The sequence below is a fragment of the Metopolophium dirhodum genome, chromosome 1 (genome assembly GCF_019925205.1).
Source record: "Metopolophium dirhodum isolate CAU chromosome 1, ASM1992520v1, whole genome shotgun sequence".
Taxonomy (NCBI): Eukaryota; Metazoa; Arthropoda; class Insecta; order Hemiptera; family Aphididae; genus Metopolophium; species Metopolophium dirhodum.
The window spans coordinates 132,437,983-132,461,622 of record NC_083560.1 but is presented as its reverse complement, the minus strand read 5'-3'; the positions used below and the strand labels follow the sequence as shown (position 1 = coordinate 132,461,622).

General features: G+C 36.2%; 2 protein-coding genes across 2 annotated transcripts in view; one reads left to right on the top strand and one right to left on the bottom strand.

The window, feature by feature from the left end:
- The window catches only part of LOC132936975 (adenylate kinase isoenzyme 5), a 66,888-nt gene extending 59,278 nt beyond the window's left edge, over positions 1–7,610 (top strand). The window contains exons 7-10 of the mRNA XM_061003800.1: positions 493–647; positions 713–826; positions 1,050–1,214; positions 4,500–7,610. Of these exons, the coding sequence (XP_060859783.1) occupies positions 493–647; positions 713–826; positions 1,050–1,214; positions 4,500–4,826 (761 nt within the window). The 3' untranslated portion in view covers positions 4,827–7,610. The remainder of the gene's footprint in view (positions 1–492; positions 648–712; positions 827–1,049; positions 1,215–4,499) is intronic.
- Positions 7,611–13,418: 5,808 nt separating this feature from the next.
- Positions 13,419–23,640, bottom strand: LOC132953835 (uncharacterized transmembrane protein DDB_G0289901-like). Its single transcript, XM_061026170.1, has 3 exons — positions 23,629–23,640; positions 20,319–20,718; positions 13,419–13,789 (listed from the first exon to the last, which is right to left on the bottom strand). Exons 1-3 carry the CDS (start codon positions 23,638–23,640, stop codon positions 13,419–13,421), a joined length of 783 nt encoding a protein of 260 aa, XP_060882153.1.

Sequence of the window (23,640 nt, the reverse complement as noted above, 5' to 3'; positions counted from 1 at the left end):
ACTTGATTAATAACTTAAAGGTGCAGCCTTTACACTCTACTAGCGGAAAGATTACCAAATGGCTACCCGTGAACGAAATTTATTTAAACCACAAACAAGGAATCTATTTTTTTTTGTAGTGAATTAAATTCTGATGCTTGAGGATTATCTATGTTTGGGCAATATAGTTGAAATCAATTTTTATTAGAATAAATTCATCAAGTAGCGGAAAATCATTTATTTTTCAAACACATTTTCAGCAACATATAATGAAAATTAATTTCTCGACCTTTCTATGTGACTCGACTAATTATTGAGCTCGAAAAGTATTTTTGAATAAATTTCTCGTGTGGATTTAAAAAAAGAATAATATATTCTAACCTAGGTACAGTTTTATACTAAAATATATTAGTTCTAACACTTTTTTTGGCCGTTTGATTCTGACGGGCGGGACGTGTTAGGGTCTCTAATTTTTTGTCCAAAAATCCTTAATTCATGTGTTGGTGTGCACAGGTGGCCCCGGCAGCAACAAGAGTTCATTGTGCCAAAAAGTGCTCAGGGCCAACGCCGGTTGGGGGCACGTTAGCGTTGGACCTTTAATGAGGTCACTGGCATCGTCCTTAGATCCGCTACAAGAGACGATCAGCAGTGGACATATCCTTGAAGAGGTGACGATGATAATATTATCATCGTTTATATCACTGACTATATTATTGTTTTTGCATAATTGCAGTCGATCGTTCACGAAATATTAGATAAAGAGTTACTCAAGTATAAAAATGCAGAGGGTATCGTGATCGATGGTTATCCAAGAAATATTGGACAGCTCAACTATTTTGAAAAAAAGGTATCTATCACGATAAAAAAATTAACTCGTTATGTGACTTAGTTGAAATTAACTTAACTTTTTACTATAGTTAATGACTAGGCGTTAGTAGGATGAATTATTTCATATAACGTGTTGTCTTCGTTATACTTTTATAGTTACTTTTGCGTAATAATACGAGAATAATATAATGTGAAATATCAAATAATATGTGTGTGACGATGTGCCCGACATTATTTTTCAGTATGCTCAACGGCCGAAGTTGATACTATTGGATTGCTCAAAGTTGCAGTTAGGTCGCGGAAGGCTAGACGACAGCGTGTCGGCGTTTCGCCGGCGTCTGCAGAGTTTTCGCGAACAAACTCTACCGATGCTCAAGGCACTGGATAAAGACAACCGCTTAGCCGTAGTGAGTGGACGATAGAACATTAAAATATATAATAAATTATTAAGCTATGGACAAAATTGACAAAATTGACCAGTTGAGAATTCAAATTTAGACGTTCAGTACATTCGTGAAAGCAAGTTAAAAATAATATAATTATTACCTATATAAATAGTATTATAACAATAGTAAAAGATACTTTAATTGTTGTCTAAAAATTAAAGAAAATTATAATATACGACGTTATTCTTAAATATATTATGCTTTTTATTATATGATTTTAATCATCATATAATATTCAATGTTTGTATTTAAAAAAAATTGAATAACAAAAGATTTTAAAAAAAATCCAACTTTTTAACATTTCTTTTTGATTATAGGATTACTTATATAGAGACATATGTAGAATGAAATAGCAAGGAGTGTTGATTATTACTAAGGCAGAGAATGTAATAACCTATAAAACCCTAAAAAATGCTTTAATGCCCTAAAAATTCTAAATAATGCACTTAAAAAATGTAGGTAAATTAGGTTTTGTTAGGTTTTTATTTTTAATAAATTGGAAAAATGAGTGATAAAAAAATGTGAAAAAAATTACTTTTATGTTAAACTTCAGAATTTCTTTTGGCTTAACTTCTTAATTCTAAATATACTTTGCCTCACCACAAATTCGTTATCCAAGTTTACGATACGACTGATACGAGATACGAGTAGGTACCAACTTTATTGTTTAATATACAAAACAATATATATATAAATTCGTATAAAACTCGTATAAAACTCGCGTTAGCGTGTAAAATTTTAAAATAAAATTTCAAGTTTGAATTTAGGACCCAAAACTCCAATAAAGCCCTAAAAACCCTATAGTTGCCTAAACAATGAAAAAAATAACGTTAAAATCAAAAATTGTCAAAAAATGCAAAAAAAATGAAAATAAAATATTTTCTTATTCTTGTTCAAAAGTACATGTACGGATTTGTGACCAGGCGAGCATCGTACAGCAACTTCTGGAAAAAAATAAAAAGTGCATCCAAATACCAGCCCTTATTATTACTAAAAAATGTTTATTAAAACATCAATAAAGTCGATAAAATCAATTGTCGTATCATTTATAACACAATATTTAATTATCAAAATATAATAAACTAATAATAAATAGTTTCAATAAATCATTATCATTCAAAAAAGTATTCTGCTGAATGAAATTAAAAATATAGTTAGATAATAATATTGCCTTTAAAAATTACATCATTATTAATTATGTATACTAAATAGTAAATACTATTTAGGATATATTTTTTATAGGTGTATATAGCTTATTTAAATATAAAATACAACAATTTTAAAATTATTAAATAAGCTTTTAAATTTTCGTATCAATAAATATACCCTAGTTACTATATAACCTTTAAGCTTGATAATATATCGATTCACTCTTATATTAGGTACAGTCAACCACACATGATTGACAACACATATTTTTCCGATTTTTCGGGAAAAATTATGTTTTATGAGGAAAAACTATTTTTTCAATACATTCTCGATTAGGTACCTAAAATTTATCAATTTTCCACGTTCGTGCAGTTAGCCCACCTAAGTACTTCATTTTATTTTAAATCCATGCTATTATTTTGCAAGTTATTTTTAAGTATTTGCAAGTCTTTTTTTAGAATTTGCAAGTCCTAACTTTCACCGTGAATCCAAAAAATGTAAAGATGGGCCAACTTCATGTAGCCCGCCCATTTTGACCGAGAACTTAGAAATCGGTATTAACCGAAAGCTCATGATTAGCAAGTTTTTGATTTTTAAAATTTGCAAGTTCATCAGGCGGCCGCTATACATTTTTGAACTTGTAAAGTTGGCCCACCCACTTTGTCCTAGAACTTTTAAATCAGCACCAAATGAAAGCTAATGATTAGCAAGAATTTTCAAGTCTGTTTTTAAAATTTGCAAGTTCATCGTACAACCGTTAGGTCTATGAGCTTTGAAGTTTGGAAGTTTGCCCACCCAAGTTGTCCCAGAACTTCCAAATAGGTATTTCACGAAAGCTTACGAGACTAGCAAGTATTTGCAATTCCAGTTTTAGAACTTGATAGTAACTCGGAAAGCCAGTAAGAGCTTTCAAAGTTTGGAAGTTAGCCCTCCCAAGTTGTTCCAGAATTTCAAAGTAGGTATCAAACAAAAGCTAATGGTTAGAAAGTGTTTGAAAGTTCATTATTAGAATTCGCAAGTAATTAGGGTGCCAGTATGAGCTTTGAAAATTACGAAGTTAGCCCACCCAACTTGCCCTAAGACTTTGAAAATGGTACCAAATGATAGCTTTTAATTTGCAAGTATTTACAAGTATTTGCAAGTCCCAACTTAAAATTTGCAAGTCATTTAGGTGGTCGCTATGAATTATGAAGTGGCCACTTACTTTTGAAGTTTTTCAGTTTTCGGGGTGTTTTGATGTTGGCTCCCCGACTGGTAAAGACTTATAGGGTAACTATCTACTAAAAATCTATTGCAAAAAACTAATTTGCAACTTGCTTTATGAAATTTGCAACTCCATACTTTTAACAGCTATGGACATATTTTATAGCAGGCCCCCGACACAAAAAACTTTATTTTTAAGAAAAAATGCCATATTAATTCATAAAAAAAACTAATTTGAATAAAAAAAGTCGTGGAATATCACTAAAATCTATATCTAATAATGAAAATTAAATTGAATTAAAAAAATCAAGTCAAATAACATAATTCTACATTTAATAAAAAATCTATTTTGAATACAACAGTTTAAAAGGAATTAAAAAATATAACTTGCCTTTTTTTTTATCTAAATTAGATTTTTATTTTCCATTGTCCATTTTTTATTCAAAATGTTATTTGAATAGTAAAATAATTTTGAAAAAATATAATTTATTAAATAAATCTAAAATGAATACAAAATTTAAATGGAATAAAAAAATGCATGATTAAACCTAAATAACATATTTAATAAAAAACCAAATTAAAAAAAATCAAGTTTAATAAAAAAAATTTAAATAGAATAATAATTGTAATTTGGATAAAAAAATATAACTTAACTTTTTTTATAATTGATTAATTAGTTTTTTTGTGCATTTTAAATTATTTATTCACTTATATTTTTTTTTTATAAATGCATGGATTTAAAAGAAAATTAAGTACTTAGGTGGGCCAACTTTACGAACGTCAATTTTCCACCGTAAAATCCAGTTTTCCTAGTTTTTTTTTGTGGATACAATTTCTTTATTGCGTGCGATACGTTGATCATTAAAATGATTTGTGTGTCTGTTAATGGCTCAGGTGGACGGTAACACAGACGACAAGCGAGTACAAGATACGTTCATCGGCACGCTGGTGGAGACGATGAAGGGCGAGAACTTTCCAGTTTTCCACCGGGACGACGACGACCACGGTGTCGACGTCGACACCGATATCCGTCAAGTCAACCAGGAAAAGCGAACTACGGCGGCAGAACACGCGGTTTCTGGGCCGGCGGTTCCGCGTCAAAACGGTCATTTACCGAACGAGACCAATGAAGACAACAACATTCGGGGACAGAATTTGCGTTACGATGTGCGGAACATGTACGCTCAAATAGGATCATATGCAAACGAACCCACGCTGTAAAACGTTTAAACACTTTAAATCGTTTCGTAAACGGACATTTATTATTGTATAATCAATTGTATAAATATACGCCCAACCTTCGTAGGTATTATTATGATATAGAGATGCTTATTATTTAAGTCATGGGCGTGCTCGTTGGGTTGTGTGTCGCTCTGGCGCAGCGCTGGTTCCGAGCAGTACGATAATAATAAAATTATAAGCATATCACCTATTTTCCTCATCACGACACGGATAAACGAATATGCATGGGATAAAATAGTGACGTTCTCGTTTGTCATCCGATCGAGTAAAATTTCGTCAAGTATCAAGACATATCGAGCAAATCATGGGTTGTGGGCTAAATGCGAACTGTGTCACTGCGCCGATTGTACGGCTGTAAATACTATAATAATGTCCACGGGATACGTGTACATCAGGGGCGTCTTCGAGAAGTGGGAAAAGTGGGCAGTCCCACCCCCCGCATACCATGTAGGTTTTCAAAAAATAAATTCTTAGTTTTCAAAGTTAATTTTTCTGTAACTGAATTTTTTTAATTTACATTAATAGTAGGTACTAATAAAATTGTATATGAATGATTCAAACTGATTACTAGGTAATTAAGTTAAATGTTTAAGTTAACATTATATTTTGTTCCTTAATATTATGAGGTTAAAATTGTCTATCCGTAACCTCTTGAGAAGACGTAGAGTGCTAGAGTCCTGCTCGCACGTGTTGTCGAATTAACGCACAACATATCAAATTTTAAGTTCAGAATAATCCATTTTGCTCTGTTGTTTCTAATGTTTGAGTAATTTTACCTAATTGAAAAGTAAAAATATTACTTATGAGGACGCTACACGGTAATTTGTTGTCTCCGTCTTACAATTGCAAAACATGGCAAATTTACGCTCAGCAGAACACGTTAAACTCCGTCAGTTTAAAAATTTGAGTGAATCGACCTATTAGGAAACCGAATGGTAAGAATATTATCTGTGTTTGTATGTGATTTTTTTACGACTGTTCAATTGTTTAGCAAGTTATGCGTATATAATATTAATATAGCGTAAATTAAAAATGTTTATAACTCACTTTAAAACTGAATTATCGTACAGAACCCACATGCAAACAGTCTTACCATTAAGTTTCTTAATAGGTCGATTCACTCAAATTTTTAAACTAACGGAATGTGCTGAGCGTAAATTTGCTATAACGCACTTGTAAGACGGAGACAACAAATATCTGTGTAGCGTCCTCTTAAGGCCCTTATTAGTATTTTTTTGATAATTAAATTTTATAACAAGTTATGAGCATTTTTAAGCAATGCATTTTTTTAAACTAATAAAATACTTATAACTTGGGCCAAAATGTGTATGCACTATAAAATCATGAAATAAGTTCTTAAAAAAATGCGTTTATGCCAATAAAATGGATAAATATGCCCATAAAACCTTATTTTATAAAAAAAAATCATTATGAAATTGACTTAAAATTAATATCAAACAATTCAAAGCAATGTTCCTATTTTAATTGTTATTATTATTTCCTTAACCAATTTGTTTTTAAATATTATCAGTATACTATCATTTATTAAGGGATAGTAGACTTTAATAATTTATACTACACTATTTATCAAGATTATAAGACAATACGTTATTATCTGACCCATAAATAAACAAAAGAAAAAATAATTTTTTTGACATTTGAGTTAAATATGATAAATAAAATACATGATAGGTTATTTTCAATTAAGAATTAAAAGACCAAATGCGAAGTTAAAATTATAAAATATGCTCTAAAAAAATCGTATTTCGAATCACACATATTTTTTGCTTGGCATACAATATACACGACCAACTAGAAAAAATATGTGAATACATACAAATTTGAGTCGTAACTTACTTAAAAGTCATAAGAGGTACAAAAAATGACTTTGATCTACTAACACTAAATAATAATCTTACGTTTAACTTTAATAGAAGGTGAATATAAAACAACAGGGTAATATTTTGAACGTAAAATATGCCATGTCCAAGACCGAGATAACACATGAGGATACAACTCCCTTTAAAAGATATTTATAAAAATAAAGCAATAAGCAATAAGCAATATAATAATAAATATAATATTATGCAAAGACTGAGTTTGTACATTTAGTTCCAACCCCTCCCTTAAAAATGTACGCCTAAGGACGCCCCTGATGTACTGGTGTGCGGATGTGTCTGTCGATATAAAACTCATCTATTTGTAGTCTTTTCGCCTTGATAATTAATATGTTTATCACTTTTCATTTGATAAACATTGGAGAACATTCATATTTCAATTATATTTTAATCTCGATATTTTCAAAATCAATAATTCTACCTAAGCCTTATAAATAAGACATTCACTAAATCCATAAAAAAATGTCAGGTGCAGCGAAGGCGGAGTACCGTTTGCTGCACACCCGTTCGCACGCCTATCATGCTATGAGAAATAAATTATTGTCATCCGTCGCGTGCCATTGCGATGCATCGAAAAATGCATTCGGAACGACTGTCGAAGGGTACCGACTTCGGAAATCAAATCTCTAACAAAACAACTAAGTACTAATAATAATAATAATAACAATGATAATAGAAAACCTAAGAATATTATAATATTTTATTTTTGTTTCGTCTGTGTTAATTATAAGTTTTATTTTTTCTACGAATGCGATAACATTGAATAACTGGTGTACAAATAAAATTGATGAGTAATGATCAAATCATTTGTATATTATCATGTACTTTTGATATGTTTTTATTGTTAAATTCTACTTGAATAAAAATTATTTTTGTCATTGTACGCAGTGAAATTTTTCTATTACTTTTGTAAACATAATCATAATAACATGATACACTAACCTATTATGGATGTGTAAAAAGTAGGTATAGATAACCTACCCTACAGAGTGTTTTATTTTAAGTGGTTTGGATCTTTTAAAAATGACGCTACTTGAATTTCAACGAGTTAAAGTTAGATACAAAATACGTGAAATCACATTGAAATTTGGAAAATCCCTGAATGATTCTTGAAAAAAACAATAATTTATAGTTATTTAGGTCAAGGTCAAAATTACTTTAAACTTTTGGTGTGTCTAAATCTGGTGTTCAAAATTTGAGTTGCAGATTAAAATATATTATGCAAGTTATGTTGCGCATGATGCACAACGAAAGTCCTATACATTTTATAGTGCTAAAAAAATACATGTTACGTGTTCATCAATACGAATATTTTAAAAATATTTTTGATTAAAGTACAATATTATACAGTATACAGAAAATAATATCATATTCGTTTAAAAGCATATTCGATAATTCGGTGTATACGTGGTTTGTTTATTTTTCTTCAAACCAGAAAAACAAAATCAATTGATGTTTGATATATTATATTGATTAAAAATTATATTATGTTTATTAATTTTGAAGTTAAAATATAAGAACTTGTGCGTCGTCCAATGGCGTATTTAGGTTTTTGTCTTGATTTGGGGGGGGGGGGGGGTGAGATAGATATAAATTTATACAGTGGTCACTAAATCCACTTAGTTTTTTTTATTGGAGTTAACCTAAAAAAATCAAATACTGTTTGACTAGTTTTTAGTTTTTTTAATAAGCGTGGTGATAAATGTTCACCTTGTATTACACCTGATGTAGCAATTATGCAATTATGTAATCTGATTAATTTTGAAATAAATAAACAAATTTAAATCTATCGAATGAAATTATGATAACAACTGATATCCTACCCCCAATTTATGACGTTACATATAGACATAGATTATTATTACTTTCAGAGTTTCAGCCATCCAATTCATTTCACCAAGGAAAATTATTATTCATTAAAACCTTCCCCATGACTGGACCTATTTATTAGTGAAAACCGTATTAAAATAAGTAGAGTTCTTTACGAGATATGCTCGTACATACAAAAAAGGGCAGTGTTTCTCTAGAATAGTATTATGCATGTTATATACATATAAACCTTCCTTTTGAATCATTCTATCAATTAAAAAAAATCGCATCAAAATCCGTTTTGTAGTTTTATAGATCTAAGCATACAGCGAGAAAAAGGGACTTTGTTTTAAATGTTAAGATTACATGTATTACCTAATCTATTACTCTTAGTGTATTGATGTTATATCGAAATTACTAATTGATATCTTTGTAAAACTACCGTCAGGCGTTAGAATTATAAAATAAAGTATAAAAATATATATAACCTAACCTAACGGAAAAAACTGCACATTACTCTAGAATCTAGATTGATGATTGAAATTGCCAGGAAAAAGTTCTTACGAAAGAAAATTTTAGGAAAATCCACCGGAAAAGTAGAAAATTTGAATGTCAAAAAATACAATAGTGGCGCCATCTATCCAGAAAAAAATTAACGAAATAATAAAAAATTTAGTTTCGGATTAAAATAATAATAGTGAATTGTATATTGTTTGCTATTGGTTACGGGCATGTTTCTTTATTTGTATTATTATTTTTTGTCAATATATAAAAACAGCTGTTCTCGATTGATGAGGTAACATTTTCACGCTCCATTTTATACATATAAATGAATTTTTGTGTGTAGATTATACCTCCGGGAAGAAGATAGGCTAATTTAATAAGGGTTAAATTTGATTTTTTTTAATCATCGGATTTTAGTACGGTTACATTAGGATTTTGTATTAATTGATTATATTAATCCATCACAAGTTGAATTAAGTAAAAATGACTAACTTGGTATAACTTTGATACTCTAGAGTTAAATCATAAAAATACGTACAGACAGCACGGGGTCCGTGATATACCGCAGGTATAATATACCTACTGCTGCAAACCAGAATTTTTATTCCGGGCAACGGAAAAGTTAAGATAAGTTTTGAACACCATACATCGAATATTAAATAACAAATTGAACAAAGTTTGAGTCATTTAGAGTTGGTACATTTAACGGGCATCGAAGTGCACGGGATCAGCTAGTTATTTATAAAACTATAATAGTCCACAAACAAATTAATGTACGACAGTTATCGGCCCGTTTTATGTTCATGCATAAAAAATGTACACCTGTAAGTCACAACTTACAAAATACAATTAACAAAATATCGAATTCGATAACTTATGACAAAAAAAGCTATTATCACAAGTTGTAAAGTTGTTTATTGCTATTATGGTTCGAGAAATGAATAATACTATTAATTTGTTGATTATTTTATTAATACTTTTAATATAAGTTACTGTGTAGGTAGATCAAATATGTGATACTAATTAGTATTTGATATTATGTATATCATTCAAATTTAAAATATTAAATATTAATGGCTGACAATAATTAAAACTTGAAAATGAAACTAACTGTTAATAGATACACGAAATTTCCACCAAATTTTCATAATCGCATTTTCTATAACCGTAAAATTTCGATTTTTTTTTAATTTTAGATTCTGAGCGAATTTTATTTTAAATTTTTTTTGTGTCTGCCATCATCTTTTAGCACAGTAAAAGTGCTTGGATTTTCTTCAATAGTAACTTTTCTGATAGGAAAGTGAGTCTAGTAGGTACTTTGGGGAGTCAAAACTAAAAATTTCCAAGTGGTTTTCAAAAGCAACATGAAAAACAAAAGAAAAATTAAGGAATAACGGGAATTTTTACGCAAAATCTGTTTTCGAGAAAATCGATTTTGGTTTTTGGTGTAACTCTAAAACAAATGACCGTAGGTCTGTAACTGAATGTTTATATTAGCATTTTCTATACACCATAACATTTTCCAAATATTTTGACACATTTTGAGTTGTTTACGGACATTTTCAGTTTCTATTTTTTTTAGTTTTTTTTTCTACAAATATCAATAAAATTTTATTTGTTGTGAAAATAAGTTTGAAAATTTAATAGAAGGCTCCTACTATATTGTTACAATGACATTTGAAAAATATTAAAAATCCTTACTCACAGTTTTTATTTGTAAGCATTTAAAGTACAAATATTGACAAAATACGAAAAAATCATGAAAATTAGCAAATTATTTTTAATTGAGTATTCATAAAAATTTTTCTTTTTCAATATAAGTTTGAAAATGTAATACAAGATTATCCATAAGTTTATCTACCTTTATCAAAAAAAAATATCTACAAGAAAGTCAAATTAAATTTTTATGATCGTTTGAAATTCATATTTTTACAACATTTGATATTTACTCGATTTATCATGTTCGTTACATTTTGACAAAATTTATCAAATTTAAAATGTTATAATTATTTTGTAGTTAAAAATTTATAAAATGTTCAAATTCTGTAGCTAAGGATTGAAAATTAAAAACAGGGTTCCACGTAAATAAGTAGATATATAAATTACTTTATTCACAGTAATATCATCAAATATACTTGGTAATATCATAGGCTGACTGACCGTTTTCGCTCTGAATCGTTTTTCTTATACGATGATATTATATCATTGAATTCAAATTTAACACCATCTATTACAGTGACCACTTGTAACCTACTGTACAGCAGAGTGACATCCATTTACCCACCTTTTTTAAAACTGAACATTCACAAATTATTTTGTTGTTAAAAAGTTATAAATAGAAAATAACAATTCTCAACAGTAAAACATATTATGTAAACACAATGTAAGGACCAACTTATAATAATAATATTTTTAAATATTTAAATTTTTCTTTTAATGTATAATGGATTTTATTAAATTTAAATTTAATGATATAATATATAAGAAAAACGATTCTGAGCAGAAACGGTTGGTCAGTCTGGATTTTAGATTCTGAGCGGAGCGAGAAAGCTAGTGGTTTTACAATGGTATTTTTTTTTTTTCTTATCCTGAAAAACAAAATTTCTACCAGAAGGAGTGATTCGATTTCAACATATTGTACCTTATTTTTTAGTAAATTGGATCAAGATGGTAATTTAAACAGGTTATTTTTCGATTTTATCAATAGTTATTTAATGCCACGGGAAAAACCACCAAAAATTACAAAAAACCGCTAAAAATGGGATTTTAATTTCTAACACTTTGTTTATCACCATAGAAGCGAATAAAAAATAATAATATTATAATATTAATTCATCTTACATCATATAATAAATAATAACAATATAAAATATCCAGACTGACAAACCGTCTCCGCTCAGAATCGTTTTTCTTATACAATGATATTATATCATTCAATTCAAGTTTAATACAATCCATTATACATTGACCCACTCGTAACCTACTGTCCAGCAGAGTGACATCCACTTACCCACTTTTTTTATATTGTAATTATGTATTTATTATAGCCTGTTAGTTGAATTAATATTATATTATTATTTTTATTCGTTGGTATGGTGATAAAGAAAGCGTTAGAAATTAAAATCCTATTTTTAGCGGTTTTTTTGTTATTCTATTGTAGCTAATATAGTAATGTCAAATTTTCAACCATACAATTTAGTACAAATACCTATAGAAGTACATATTATTATATAAGTGCCTATAGTTGAAATAAAAATTTATAATTTTTTAACTATGAAAAAGGTTACACATTTTTTTGATTTTGATGATGTTGTCAACATTTGAACTTTAAATGCACTAAAAAAATAAATGACTACATATTATTATATTTAATATTTTTAAGCCAAGACTAAAGGTTGGCGGTGGCTCTAATGATTGGATTTATCATACATTTAGATCCTTAAGCCTGCAAAAAATAAATATACTTCTATAGTAGTCCAATTTTAGTTTTGAATACTTTTTAAATGTTTTGTCTCGTCGGCCCTTTAAAGTAGGTACCTACCTACCTACATATTATTCATTTTGAGAAATTAAGTAATTTTGTTTGGAACCGTAATACATATATTTTTAAAAATACCCAAAATCGATCTCCTATAAATCATAGAAATTATAATAGAAGGTAATGAATTCAATATTTTTTTAAGCACAAAAATATTTTTGATCAAATATTGTGCTTGTACGCACGTATGCCATATAATGTAGTCGCCTCGTTAACCCACAGCTGGGTGATAATTGATAAGGAATTCACACTCACATTAATTAATAATCATTTACGACTATCGCAACGACCGCGGGTGGCAATGACGAGGTAATAAATTGCCTAAATATTGCCCCTTAAACAATAGCCACTAAGAGTCAACTTATATGTGATTACAACTTAATTAAATATCTAAAAATATATAACACACATTATGTATATACATTTATTAACACAAATTTCAATGATATCAGAAGGCAGAATTTTGCAGTTAAATCCAAATCAAAGTGTACTTACTGATTTTAGTCTTCTGATTCATATAAAGATAAGCCAATAAGTTAGTAAGTGTAATGTATTTGTTCGAACGCGGACTGTCGAACCACCGGTTCGCGCCCGCTGACTTGACCACCAGCTGCGCCGTCGGCGCCGAACACTCTCGAAGCCGCCTGGGTGTTCTAGCGCTTTGATCGCACGACGGCGACGCCAGCCCAGCTTCGGTGACTGCGCGCTTTTTGTCTTTTTCTAACCGTTGGCACGACGCCTCGTCTCCGCGTCGCCGTGCCCCAAAATCCTGTACGCGCATTGTTTCCACGTGTGCGACGGGGAGTCGCATCATCATTGCCGTTATTTTTTACGTTGCGTGCCGCCGCTTTTACCTTGTGTGCCGCCGCTGGCATTGCCGTTGTTTTGCGTGCCGCCGCTATTACTTTGTGTGCCGCCGCTGGCATTGCCGTTATTTTGCGTGCCGCCGCTATTACTTTGCGTGCCGCCGCTATTACTTTGTGTGCCGCCGCTGGCATTGCCGTTATTTTGCGTGCCGCCGCTATTACTTTGCGTGCCGCCGCTATTACTTTGTGTGCCGCCGCTGGCATTGCCGTTATTTTGCGTGCCGCCGCTATTACTTTGCGTGCCGCCGCTATTACCTTGTGTGCCGCCGCTGGCATTGCCGTTATTTTGCGTGCCGCCGCTATTACTTTGCGTGCCGCCGCTATTACCTTGTGTGCCGCCGCTATTACCTTGTGTGCCGCCGCTGGCATTGCCGTTACCTTGCGTGCCGCCGCTATTACCTTGCGTGCCGCCGCTGTTATTGTGTGTTGCCGTTAATCGCTGAGCGGGCCGCCACCACGCATTGAGTACCCTGTGAACGTGCCGCCGTGCAGGACTACTATTCACGTCGGAGCCACACACCACCTACCTATCAACCGTCGACAGCGGATCAGGTTTTTTCCTACATAATATTGTGTAATCGTAATTTTGTTTGTTTATAATTTATACCACTGTATATTGGGGCGCCCTTAATTACTTAAATATGCTATTCATATATTAATATATTGTTTTGTTAGGCGTCTCGTACGCCGCTAGTATGTACATACAGCGTTATATTTTATTCGCCAGTATTATTCACCGGTGGGTCACCCTTTCCGTCCTTTACCTACTAAGCTCTGTACACTGCGAGTCGACAACGCCAACCGCCTAACTCGTAGGAGCGTATCGGCGATAAACATTTGGTAGCAGAGCGTGGTTACTGGGCTTCTACGTAGGTCTCAGTAGTGGTGTATTTGGGCTGGTAGTTCTATTGACTAGACGTTAGTACGTTTTTTTTTCGGGCAGTGCTGTGGTCGGTTCCCCGGTAGTTATGGGTGAAAGGAAAGATGAGGAGCGCAGTACGCGCCTACTGGAGCATGCTATGGCAAAGCGGACGGTCGCCGTGTCCCAAATCCGTGGCATCTACGCGATGGCTTTACGGGTCAAAGATGAGCCAGATTTGGCCGCTGAGTTCAGGGTTAACGCGGCTGATCTCGACGGGGCGTGGACGATGTTTAAAGTGGAGAATGAATCGGTGCTAGAGCATTGCATTACATTAAAAAAGATGGAGTCGTTTGCTCCGGACTTACATTATGAAGTACGGTTGTTAGTAAATGCGGCCAAGGCAATAGCCGACGCGTTAGCCCCGAAAGGTGCCGATTTGGTTGACCTGTCATACTTACACGAGAGATTGTCCTCTAACCCGACGCGTGTTGAAGAACCAGTCAAAGGTCCGCGGTTACCTGAGATCCCGCTACCTACTTTTGACGGGGATTGTCGCTACTGGCCCTCCTTCCGTGATAGGTTTATAACAGTGTTAAGTCAATGGCCCCACCTGTCAGACTTCGACAAAACATATTATTTAATTGGCAGTTTAAAGGGTAGCGCAGCCGACGCCGTTCGTGGCATTTCTGTGTCCGGCGACAACTATAATTTGTTATGGTCCACGTTAGCCGCGCGTTTCCATCGACCGCGCTTAGTCGCTGCCTCCTTAATTGATAAGATGTTAAGCGCGCCGGCTTTTACTCAAGAAACCCACCCAGACTTGAATAATTTCGTGAGTGTATTTAACGAGAGTATGTCGTTGTTAACAGCCCTCAAGATTCCGGACTTAGGGTCATTTATGTTATTTACTGTTGCGTTTCGTTGTTTGCCGGTGTATACTCGTAAACTTTTTGAGTCGTCTGTCAACGTCGACTACCCGTCGGTACAGCAGTTATTAGACTTCGTGCAATCCCGAGCGGCGGTGCTCGAGCTTGCTGGTGAAACGCGAAAAACCGGAGGCGTAGCAACCGCTTCAAAATCCGGACAGGCGACTGGACAGACCCGTAAAGGCGGCGAGCGCCATGCGAAGGTAGAGGGTCCCCGGCCCACGTCGTTAGTGACTTCAAAATCTAACAATAGTGCTAGTGTCTGTCAATGTTGCGCGGGTCCTCATAGTTTAACGACATGCGCGCGTTTCAAGTCTTGGTCTGTCGATGCGCGTGCGCAATGGATTCAAGGGAAGCGGTTGTGCTATATTTGTTTTAGTAGCAGCCATTGGGCCCCAAAGTGCAGATCAAAAACTCGTTGCCGAGAATGTTCGCGCAGGCACCATGTCCTCCTTCACCCTCCCGCGACCGAGACCGCCGAAGTGACTGAAACCCCCTCTCCGGACACGTCCGTGTGTGCAGCTGCGATACAGCCGCCTCAACACCAATCGTCCGCTGTATTATTAGGTACCGCGTTAGTGCATGTACGCGATCGTTCAGGTACCTGGCACACAATGCGCGCGCTCGTTGATTGCGTATCACAGATAAGCGCGGTGACCGTTGATTGTGTCAGCCGTTTAGGTCTAAAGAGCAAGCGGTGGACTACTCCGATCAGTGGGTTAGCGGGGGTGCCGGTTGTGAACGTCCAGGGCCGCGTAAATCTCGCAGTGCAACCACGATTCGCGAATGAGCCCCTGCTTGATGTAAACGCGTGGATTTTGCCATCCATTACGGGAGACTTACCTCGAGAGACACTTCCGCGTGAGCTCTTAAACCGTTATTCGAACCTCGCATTGGCCGACCCTGCTTTTAACGTCTCGTCGTCGATCGATTTATTACTGGGTGGTGACGTATACGCGTCAATTATGGACGGTCGGAAGGTGACGGTAGATACCTCTCTTCCTGCGGCATTTAGTTCTGTTTTCGGGTGGATTTTGATAGGCCCCCTGTCGCATAGTGTTACCCATCCGCACCAAGCGTTACTCGTGTCGTTGACGGTTTCGCTCGAAGGGTTAGTGGAAAGATTTTGGCAGGTGGAAGAACCGGAAGAAGCCCCCGTAATTTTTACTGACGAGGGGCGCTGTGAACAAATATTCCGCGATCAACACGTACGGTTGCCGTCGGGCCGTTTTTCAGTGCCACTTCCGTTCCGTACACCAGTGTCTGCCGACACCTTTTCTGGTTCCCGTGACGTAGCTGTACGGCGGTTCGAGTCTCTCGAACGAAAATTGTCAAAAGATCCGAAACTTAAGTCACTATATGTGCAGTTCATGTCCGAGTACATTTCGTTAGGTCACATATCGATTGCCACGTCATCCGGTCGGTATTTAATCCCCCATCACGCAGTCTACCGCCCCGAGGTGAACGCTGGTAAAATTCGAGTTGTATTTGACGCGTCCGCGCATGGTGCTCGTGGGCCGTCGTTGAATCAGGTATTGTTGCCGGGCCCTAAACTTCAGCAGGACGTTATTGATATATTAACTCGTTTCCGGGTCCATAGGTATGCATTTACAACTGACATATGCAAAATGTACCGGCAGGTGTTAATTTTACCCGAGTACCGGCAGTTTCAACATGTTTTGTGGCGCGCGTCTCCACACGACGAATTAATCGAATATGAATTGAATACCGTGACATACGGCGTAAACTGCGCACCTTACCTCGCGTTGCGTGTGTTGCAGGCTATTGCGCGGGACGATTGCGCTATTAGTGGGCCGGTACAGAATGCCTTAACGCGCCAAACTTATGTTGATGATATTTGCGACGGCGCCGATTCGATCGACGATGCGTTAAACCTACAATCGAATTTAATTTCCATTCTTAAAAGGTCGGGTCTTGATTTAAAAAAGTGGGCTTCCAACACCGAGGTGATTTTGGACGCCGTTCCGGTCGCGGACCGCGTAAGTAAACCGACGTCATTCGAAGACGTTGACGGTTACGGAACAAAAATATTGGGACTAGAGTGGCACCCGGGTGGCGACTATTTTTGTTGTGCGCTTCACCTTGATACGTCGCCTGTACTGACGAAGCGAGGTATCCTCTCACTAGTGGCGCGCATCTTTGACCCCCTAGGTTTTTTCGGACCGGCCGTTTTTATGGCCAAAACCATCATGCAGCGGACTTGGCGACAAGAGTTGTCGTGGGATGAACCCCTACCACCGGACGTTCGTGACGAATGGGTCGCCTTCGTGTCGGATTTGCCGTCGTTAAAACTCATTAAAGTACCGCGTTATATTAACTCGATCCAAAATGCCCCGTGTTACCTGTTAGGTTTCTGCGACGCGTCGCTGCACGGGTATGCCGCAGTTGCGTACGTGCGAATGAGAGACGCGCCGGCGCACCAATCAGTTTTTTTAATCGGTACAAAAACAAAGTTAGCGCCACTAAAATCATTAACTGTTCCGCGGTTGGAATTGAATGCTGCGTTATTGTTGGCCCGGTGGTTAGGACGTCTCCGCCGTATTTTGGAGTCGCAGCTCAATATAGTTGGAATACACGCTTGGTCGGATTCTATGATCGTTCTTTCATGGTTAACCGTACCCCACGAATCGGTAAAGGTGTATATATCCAATCGCGTACACCAAATCCAATCACTGTTGCCGGGTTGTGAATGGCGCTACGTCGAGTCGCTCGTCAATCCCGCCGACTGTGCATCACGCGGAGTAACGCCCTCCGCTTTAGCACAACTTGATTTATATTGGTGTGGACCACCCATTGTTTACACGGACCCTGTTGTGTGGGCCGCCTGTCCGCCTTCGTTACCACTAAGCGATTTACCCGAGGTCCGACCCGTTTCGTGTACTGCTCGCGTGGAGGAGGTACCGCGCGAATGGTTTGACAGGTTTTCGTCCTACGACCGCATGTTACGAGTGGTGGCAAGAATGTATCGCTTCATTGACGCATGTCGCAGAAAAGGGACATGTGTGATGACGCATTTGCAAAAATTCGAACTTGACCGGGTCACTCGGGCCTTGGTCACCGAGTCTCAACGCATCCACTTCGCTGTGTTGCACCGGGAGTTGTCAGGTGGTCGACCGGTTTCGTCTCGACCGTTGGCACGGTTAGCCCCGTTCATTGATCCCGATGGTGTTATGCGTGTAGGCGGTCGGTTACGTCATTCGCTGCTAGATTACGATTGTAAGCACCCGATGTTATTGGCAAAAAGGTCAGTCTTCGCTGTATTGTTATGTCGCCGATGGCACTTGTTGACGGGCCACGCGGGCCCACGCGTGCTGGCTGCACTTATCGCGCGACAGTTTTGGGTAGTTTCATTGCGGTCGGTGTTGCATCACGTAGTGACGTCATGCGCGCGATGTATTAGATTCGACGCAAAACCACCGACTCCCCTTATGGCTGACTTGCCGGCCACACGCGTGCGATCCCAACGGCCGTTCATGTGTGTAGGCGTCGATTACGCGGGGCCACTGCAAATGCGCGAACATCGACTCCGAAAGTCGCGTGAATACAAAATATACATCGCGGTATTCGTATGTTTCGCCGTAAAGGCTGTGCACTTGGAAGTTGTATCTGACCTATCCACCGACGCGTTCCTGGCTGCGTTCGACCGCTTCGTCGCCCGTCGTGGTCTCCCGAGTGATATCTACTCAGATTGTGGGACGAATTTCGTGGGGGCGGACAAGCAATTACGGTCACTCATTCTTAGCCCCGAAGGTCAGGCCGCGGTAGGTAACGCGCGTGCTCTTTGTACTTGGCATTTTAACCCGCCGAGCGCGCCCCACTTCGGTGGCTTGTGGGAGGCGGCCGTACGGTCAACGAAACGACTACTAATTCGGGTCATTGGGAATCACACCTTTACATATGAAGAGTTTACAACGGTTCTGTGCCGTATAGAGGCCGTTCTTAATTCCCGGCCGTTGACACCGGCGTCTACTGACCCCCATGACTTCGAGTGCCTAACGCCTGGGCATTTTCTAATAGGGCAAACGCTACTAGCCGTACCCCCTCGGTCAAGCCCGGACACAAGTCGCACATTGACCAATCGTTGGAAACTCTTGGACCAGTGTCACCAAGCCTTTTGGCGGCGCTGGTCCGCCGAATATTTGACCACTCTCCAAGAGCGGTCCAAGTGGACCAAAGGTAGCCCTCCCGTCAAAGTTGATGACATGGTGGTCATTGTCGATAACCAGAGCCCCCCTCTATCATGGCGCATGGGCCGAGTCGTTGAGTTGTTACCAGGATCTGACGGGCAGATACGCGTCGTCCGCTTGCTGACTAGCGCGGGCACCGTGATACGACCAGTGGTAAAAATAGTACTGTTACCTACTGCTGACTAACGGGGAGCGTTCGCACAGAATACTGTACCCCAGGGGATGGCTGGTCAAAATACACCGTTAAGCCACTCATTGTAAAAAATATATATTTGTTTTGGTTGAATTAAGAGGTTAACCCCCTTGGTGAATTTTACTGGTTCAATTCTGAATATTGTGTAATAATGTCTTGTTATATGTTGAAATTTATCTTTATTTTTATGTTAGTAAATTATTAAAAAAAAAAAATGTAAAGGAAAAAACCTGAAGCTAATCCGCTTCAAGTTCCAGATCATCGACCTGCCCCAACGTCTACCCAGTGCCTCGGTCAACTTCCAGTTCATGGTCCGGTTCTCTCGCCTTCTTCTATGACGCACAGCTCACGGGGGGGTGTATGTTCGAACGCGGACTGTCGAACCACCGGTTCGCGCCCGCTGACTTGACCACCAGCTGCGCCGTCGGCGCCGAACACTCTCGAAGCCGCCTGGGTGTTCTAGCGCTTTGATCGCACGACGGCGACGCCAGCCCAGCTTCGGTGACTGCGCGCTTTTTGTCTTTTGTCTTTTTCTAACCGTTGGCACGACGCCTCGTCTCCGCGTCGCCGTGCCCCAAAATCCTGTACGCGCATTGTTTCCACGTGTGCGACGGGGAGTCGCATCATCATTGCCGTTATTTTTTACGTTGCGTGCCGCCGCTTTTACCTTGTGTGCCGCCGCTGGCATTGCCGTTGTTTTGCGTGCCGCCGCTATTACTTTGTGTGCCGCCGCTGGCATTGCCGTTATTTTGCGTGCCGCCGCTATTACTTTGCGTGCCGCCGCTATTACTTTGTGTGCCGCCGCTGGCATTGCCGTTATTTTGCGTGCCGCCGCTATTACTTTGCGTGCCGCCGCTATTACTTTGTGTGCCGCCGCTGGCATTGCCGTTATTTTGCGTGCCGCCGCTATTACTTTGCGTGCCGCCGCTATTACCTTGTGTGCCGCCGCTGGCATTGCCGTTATTTTGCGTGCCGCCGCTATTACTTTGCGTGCCGCCGCTATTACCTTGTGTGCCGCCGCTATTACCTTGCGTGCCGCCGCTGTTATTGTGTGTTGCCGTTAATCGCTGAGCGGGCCGCCACCACGCATTGAGTACCCTGTGAACGTGCCGCCGTGCAGGACTACTATTCACGTCGGAGCCACACACCACCTACCTATCAACCGTCGACAGCGGATCAGGTTTTTTCCTACATAATATTGTGTAATCGTAATTTTGTTTGTTTATAATTTATACCACTGTATATTGGGGCGCCCTTAATTACTTAAATATGCTATTCATATATTAATATATTGTTTTGTTAGGCGTCTCGTACGCCGCTAGTATGTACATACAGCGTTATATTTTATTCGCCAGTATTATTCACCGGTGGGTCACCCTTTCCGTCCTTTACCTACTAAGCTCTGTACACTGCGAGTCGACAACGCCAACCGCCTAACTCGTAGGAGCGTATCGGCGATAAACAGTATTAGTATAAGTAATATGTGTGATAACTGATAGATCAGTTATCACACAACCTGTTGATATACATAATGATAAATAGGTGGATAAGTGGATGTCGCTCTGTTGTACAGTAGGTTACAAGTGGGTCACTGTAATAGATGGTGTTAAATTTGAATTCAATATTATAATATTATTGTATAAGAAAAACGATTCGGAGCGAAAACGGTCAGTCAGCCTATGATTTTACCAAGTATATTTGATGATATTATTGTGAATAAAGTAATTTATATATAACCTATTTACGTGGAGCCTTGTTTTAAATTTTCAATCCTTAGCCATAAAAGTTAAACATTTTTTAACCACAAAATAATTTATAAATTATAAATTTGATAAATGCTGTCAAAATTTGAACTTTAAATGCTTATAAAAAAAAATTGTGCATATGTATTTTTAATATTTTTCAACTGCTATTAGAACGATATATCAGGAGCCTTATATTAAATTTTCACGCTTTTGTACCCAACAAATAAAAATTTATTGATATTTATAGAAAAAAACTAAAAAAATTGAAAACTGACAATGTCCGTAAACAGCTCAAAAAGAGTCAAAATATTTTCAACATTTTATGGTGTATAGAAAATGCTAATATAAACATTCAGTGAAATTTTCAAGTATCTACAGTCATTCGTTTTTTAATTACAATAAAATAAGAAAATTGTTACATGAGAAATCGAGTAAATATCAAATGTTGTAAAAATATAAATTTCAGACGCTCATAAAAATTTAATTGAAGTTTCTTCTAGACATTTTTTTTTTGATAAAGGTAGACAAACTTATGAGTAATCTTATATTACATTTTCAAATCTTAGATTTAAAAAGAAAAATTTTTATGAATTCTCATCAAAATAATTTGCTATTTTTCGTGATTTTTCCGTATTTTGTCAAAATTTGAACTTTAAATGCTTATAATTAAAAACTGTGACTAAGGATTTTTAATTTTTTTCATCTGCCTTTGAAACAATAACCTAGGAGCCTTCTATTAAATTTTCACGCTTTTTTACCCAACAAATAAAAATTTATTGATATTTATAGAAAAAAAACTAAAAAAATTGAAAACTGACAATGTCCGTAAACAGCTCAAAAAGAGTCAAAATATTTTCAAAATTTTATCGTGTATAGAAAATTCTAATATAAACATTCAGTGGAATTTTCAAGTATCTACAGTAATTTATTTTAGAGTTACACCAAAAACCAAAATCGATTTTCTCGAAAACAGATTTTGTGTAAAAATTCCCGTTTTTCCTTAATTTTTCTTTTGTTTTTCACGTCGCTTGTGAAAACTACTGGGAAATTTTTACTTTTGACCCCCCAAAGTACTAACTAGATTCACTTTCCTATCAGAAAAGTTACTATTGAAGAAAATCCAAGCATTTTTACTGTCCTAAAAGGTAATGACAGACACAAAAATAAAAAAAAAAGTTAAAAAAATTTAAAAAAAAATTTAAAAAAAAACACACATCATTGTAAAATCAATACATTCATCGCTTCGCTCAGAATCTAAAAACATGCTCTCAGCATGTCATTCTCTCTCACCACATACACATTTTTGTCAATTTAAATAAATATATTTTGTTAAGTAATTTAGATAAGTTGTTAATTAATAAAGATTGTTTTAACATTAATTGGTGTTTTATTTAATACATTACAGTAAGCATTAAGTTCATTAACACACATTATCTGTTACGAGAAAACTTTTTTTTTGTGCTTTATAGTTTCCTTTTACAATATATCCCTAATAACATACCTACTATAATTTTAATGTCTGAATAATTATTATTTTAACTTTACTGACTAATTTAGTGTTGAACACTTTTTTTTCTACTGGAAAACTACGTTTCTGGCGTTACTATTTAGTGGCTTTTGACTAGTAGTTGCAACTTACAAATTTGAACTTACAACTATTTTAGTAACGTACTAACGTCCAACTGAAATTAATTAGTTAAAAAATTATTGTGGCTCCAACTTATTTTATAGTAATTTCAACTATATAAAATAGTATCTCAAATTTAACCATATAAAATGGTTGTTATAAAAATATTGAATAGTTACATTAATTACCTATAATTAATGTTAAAATAATTAAAACTATATAGCTAATAATTAATATAGTAATGTCAAATTGTCAAATTGTCTGCTAAAAATAAACTACCTACCTATTATGTGTGGAGTGAATTATATAAATTGTTGTTAATAAAATACCTACCTAATGAATTTTACATTTTTTAATAGATATAAAAAATATTTTACTATCTTTTCTATAGTTTAGACCTTGCTTTTTTTTATTATAGTTTGTTTTTATCACACTTGTTCTTTACCTAATGAGTAGTGCACAGATATGTACAACAAACAATTGTATTGTCAAATATCTGTGAACATAATATTATGAAAGTACCGATCAAAGCAATAAAACTAATAAAAGATAATATTTTTTGTATCCGAACATTTGCATATTCTATATTCTGCCTTCGGACATACCACATACGGCAT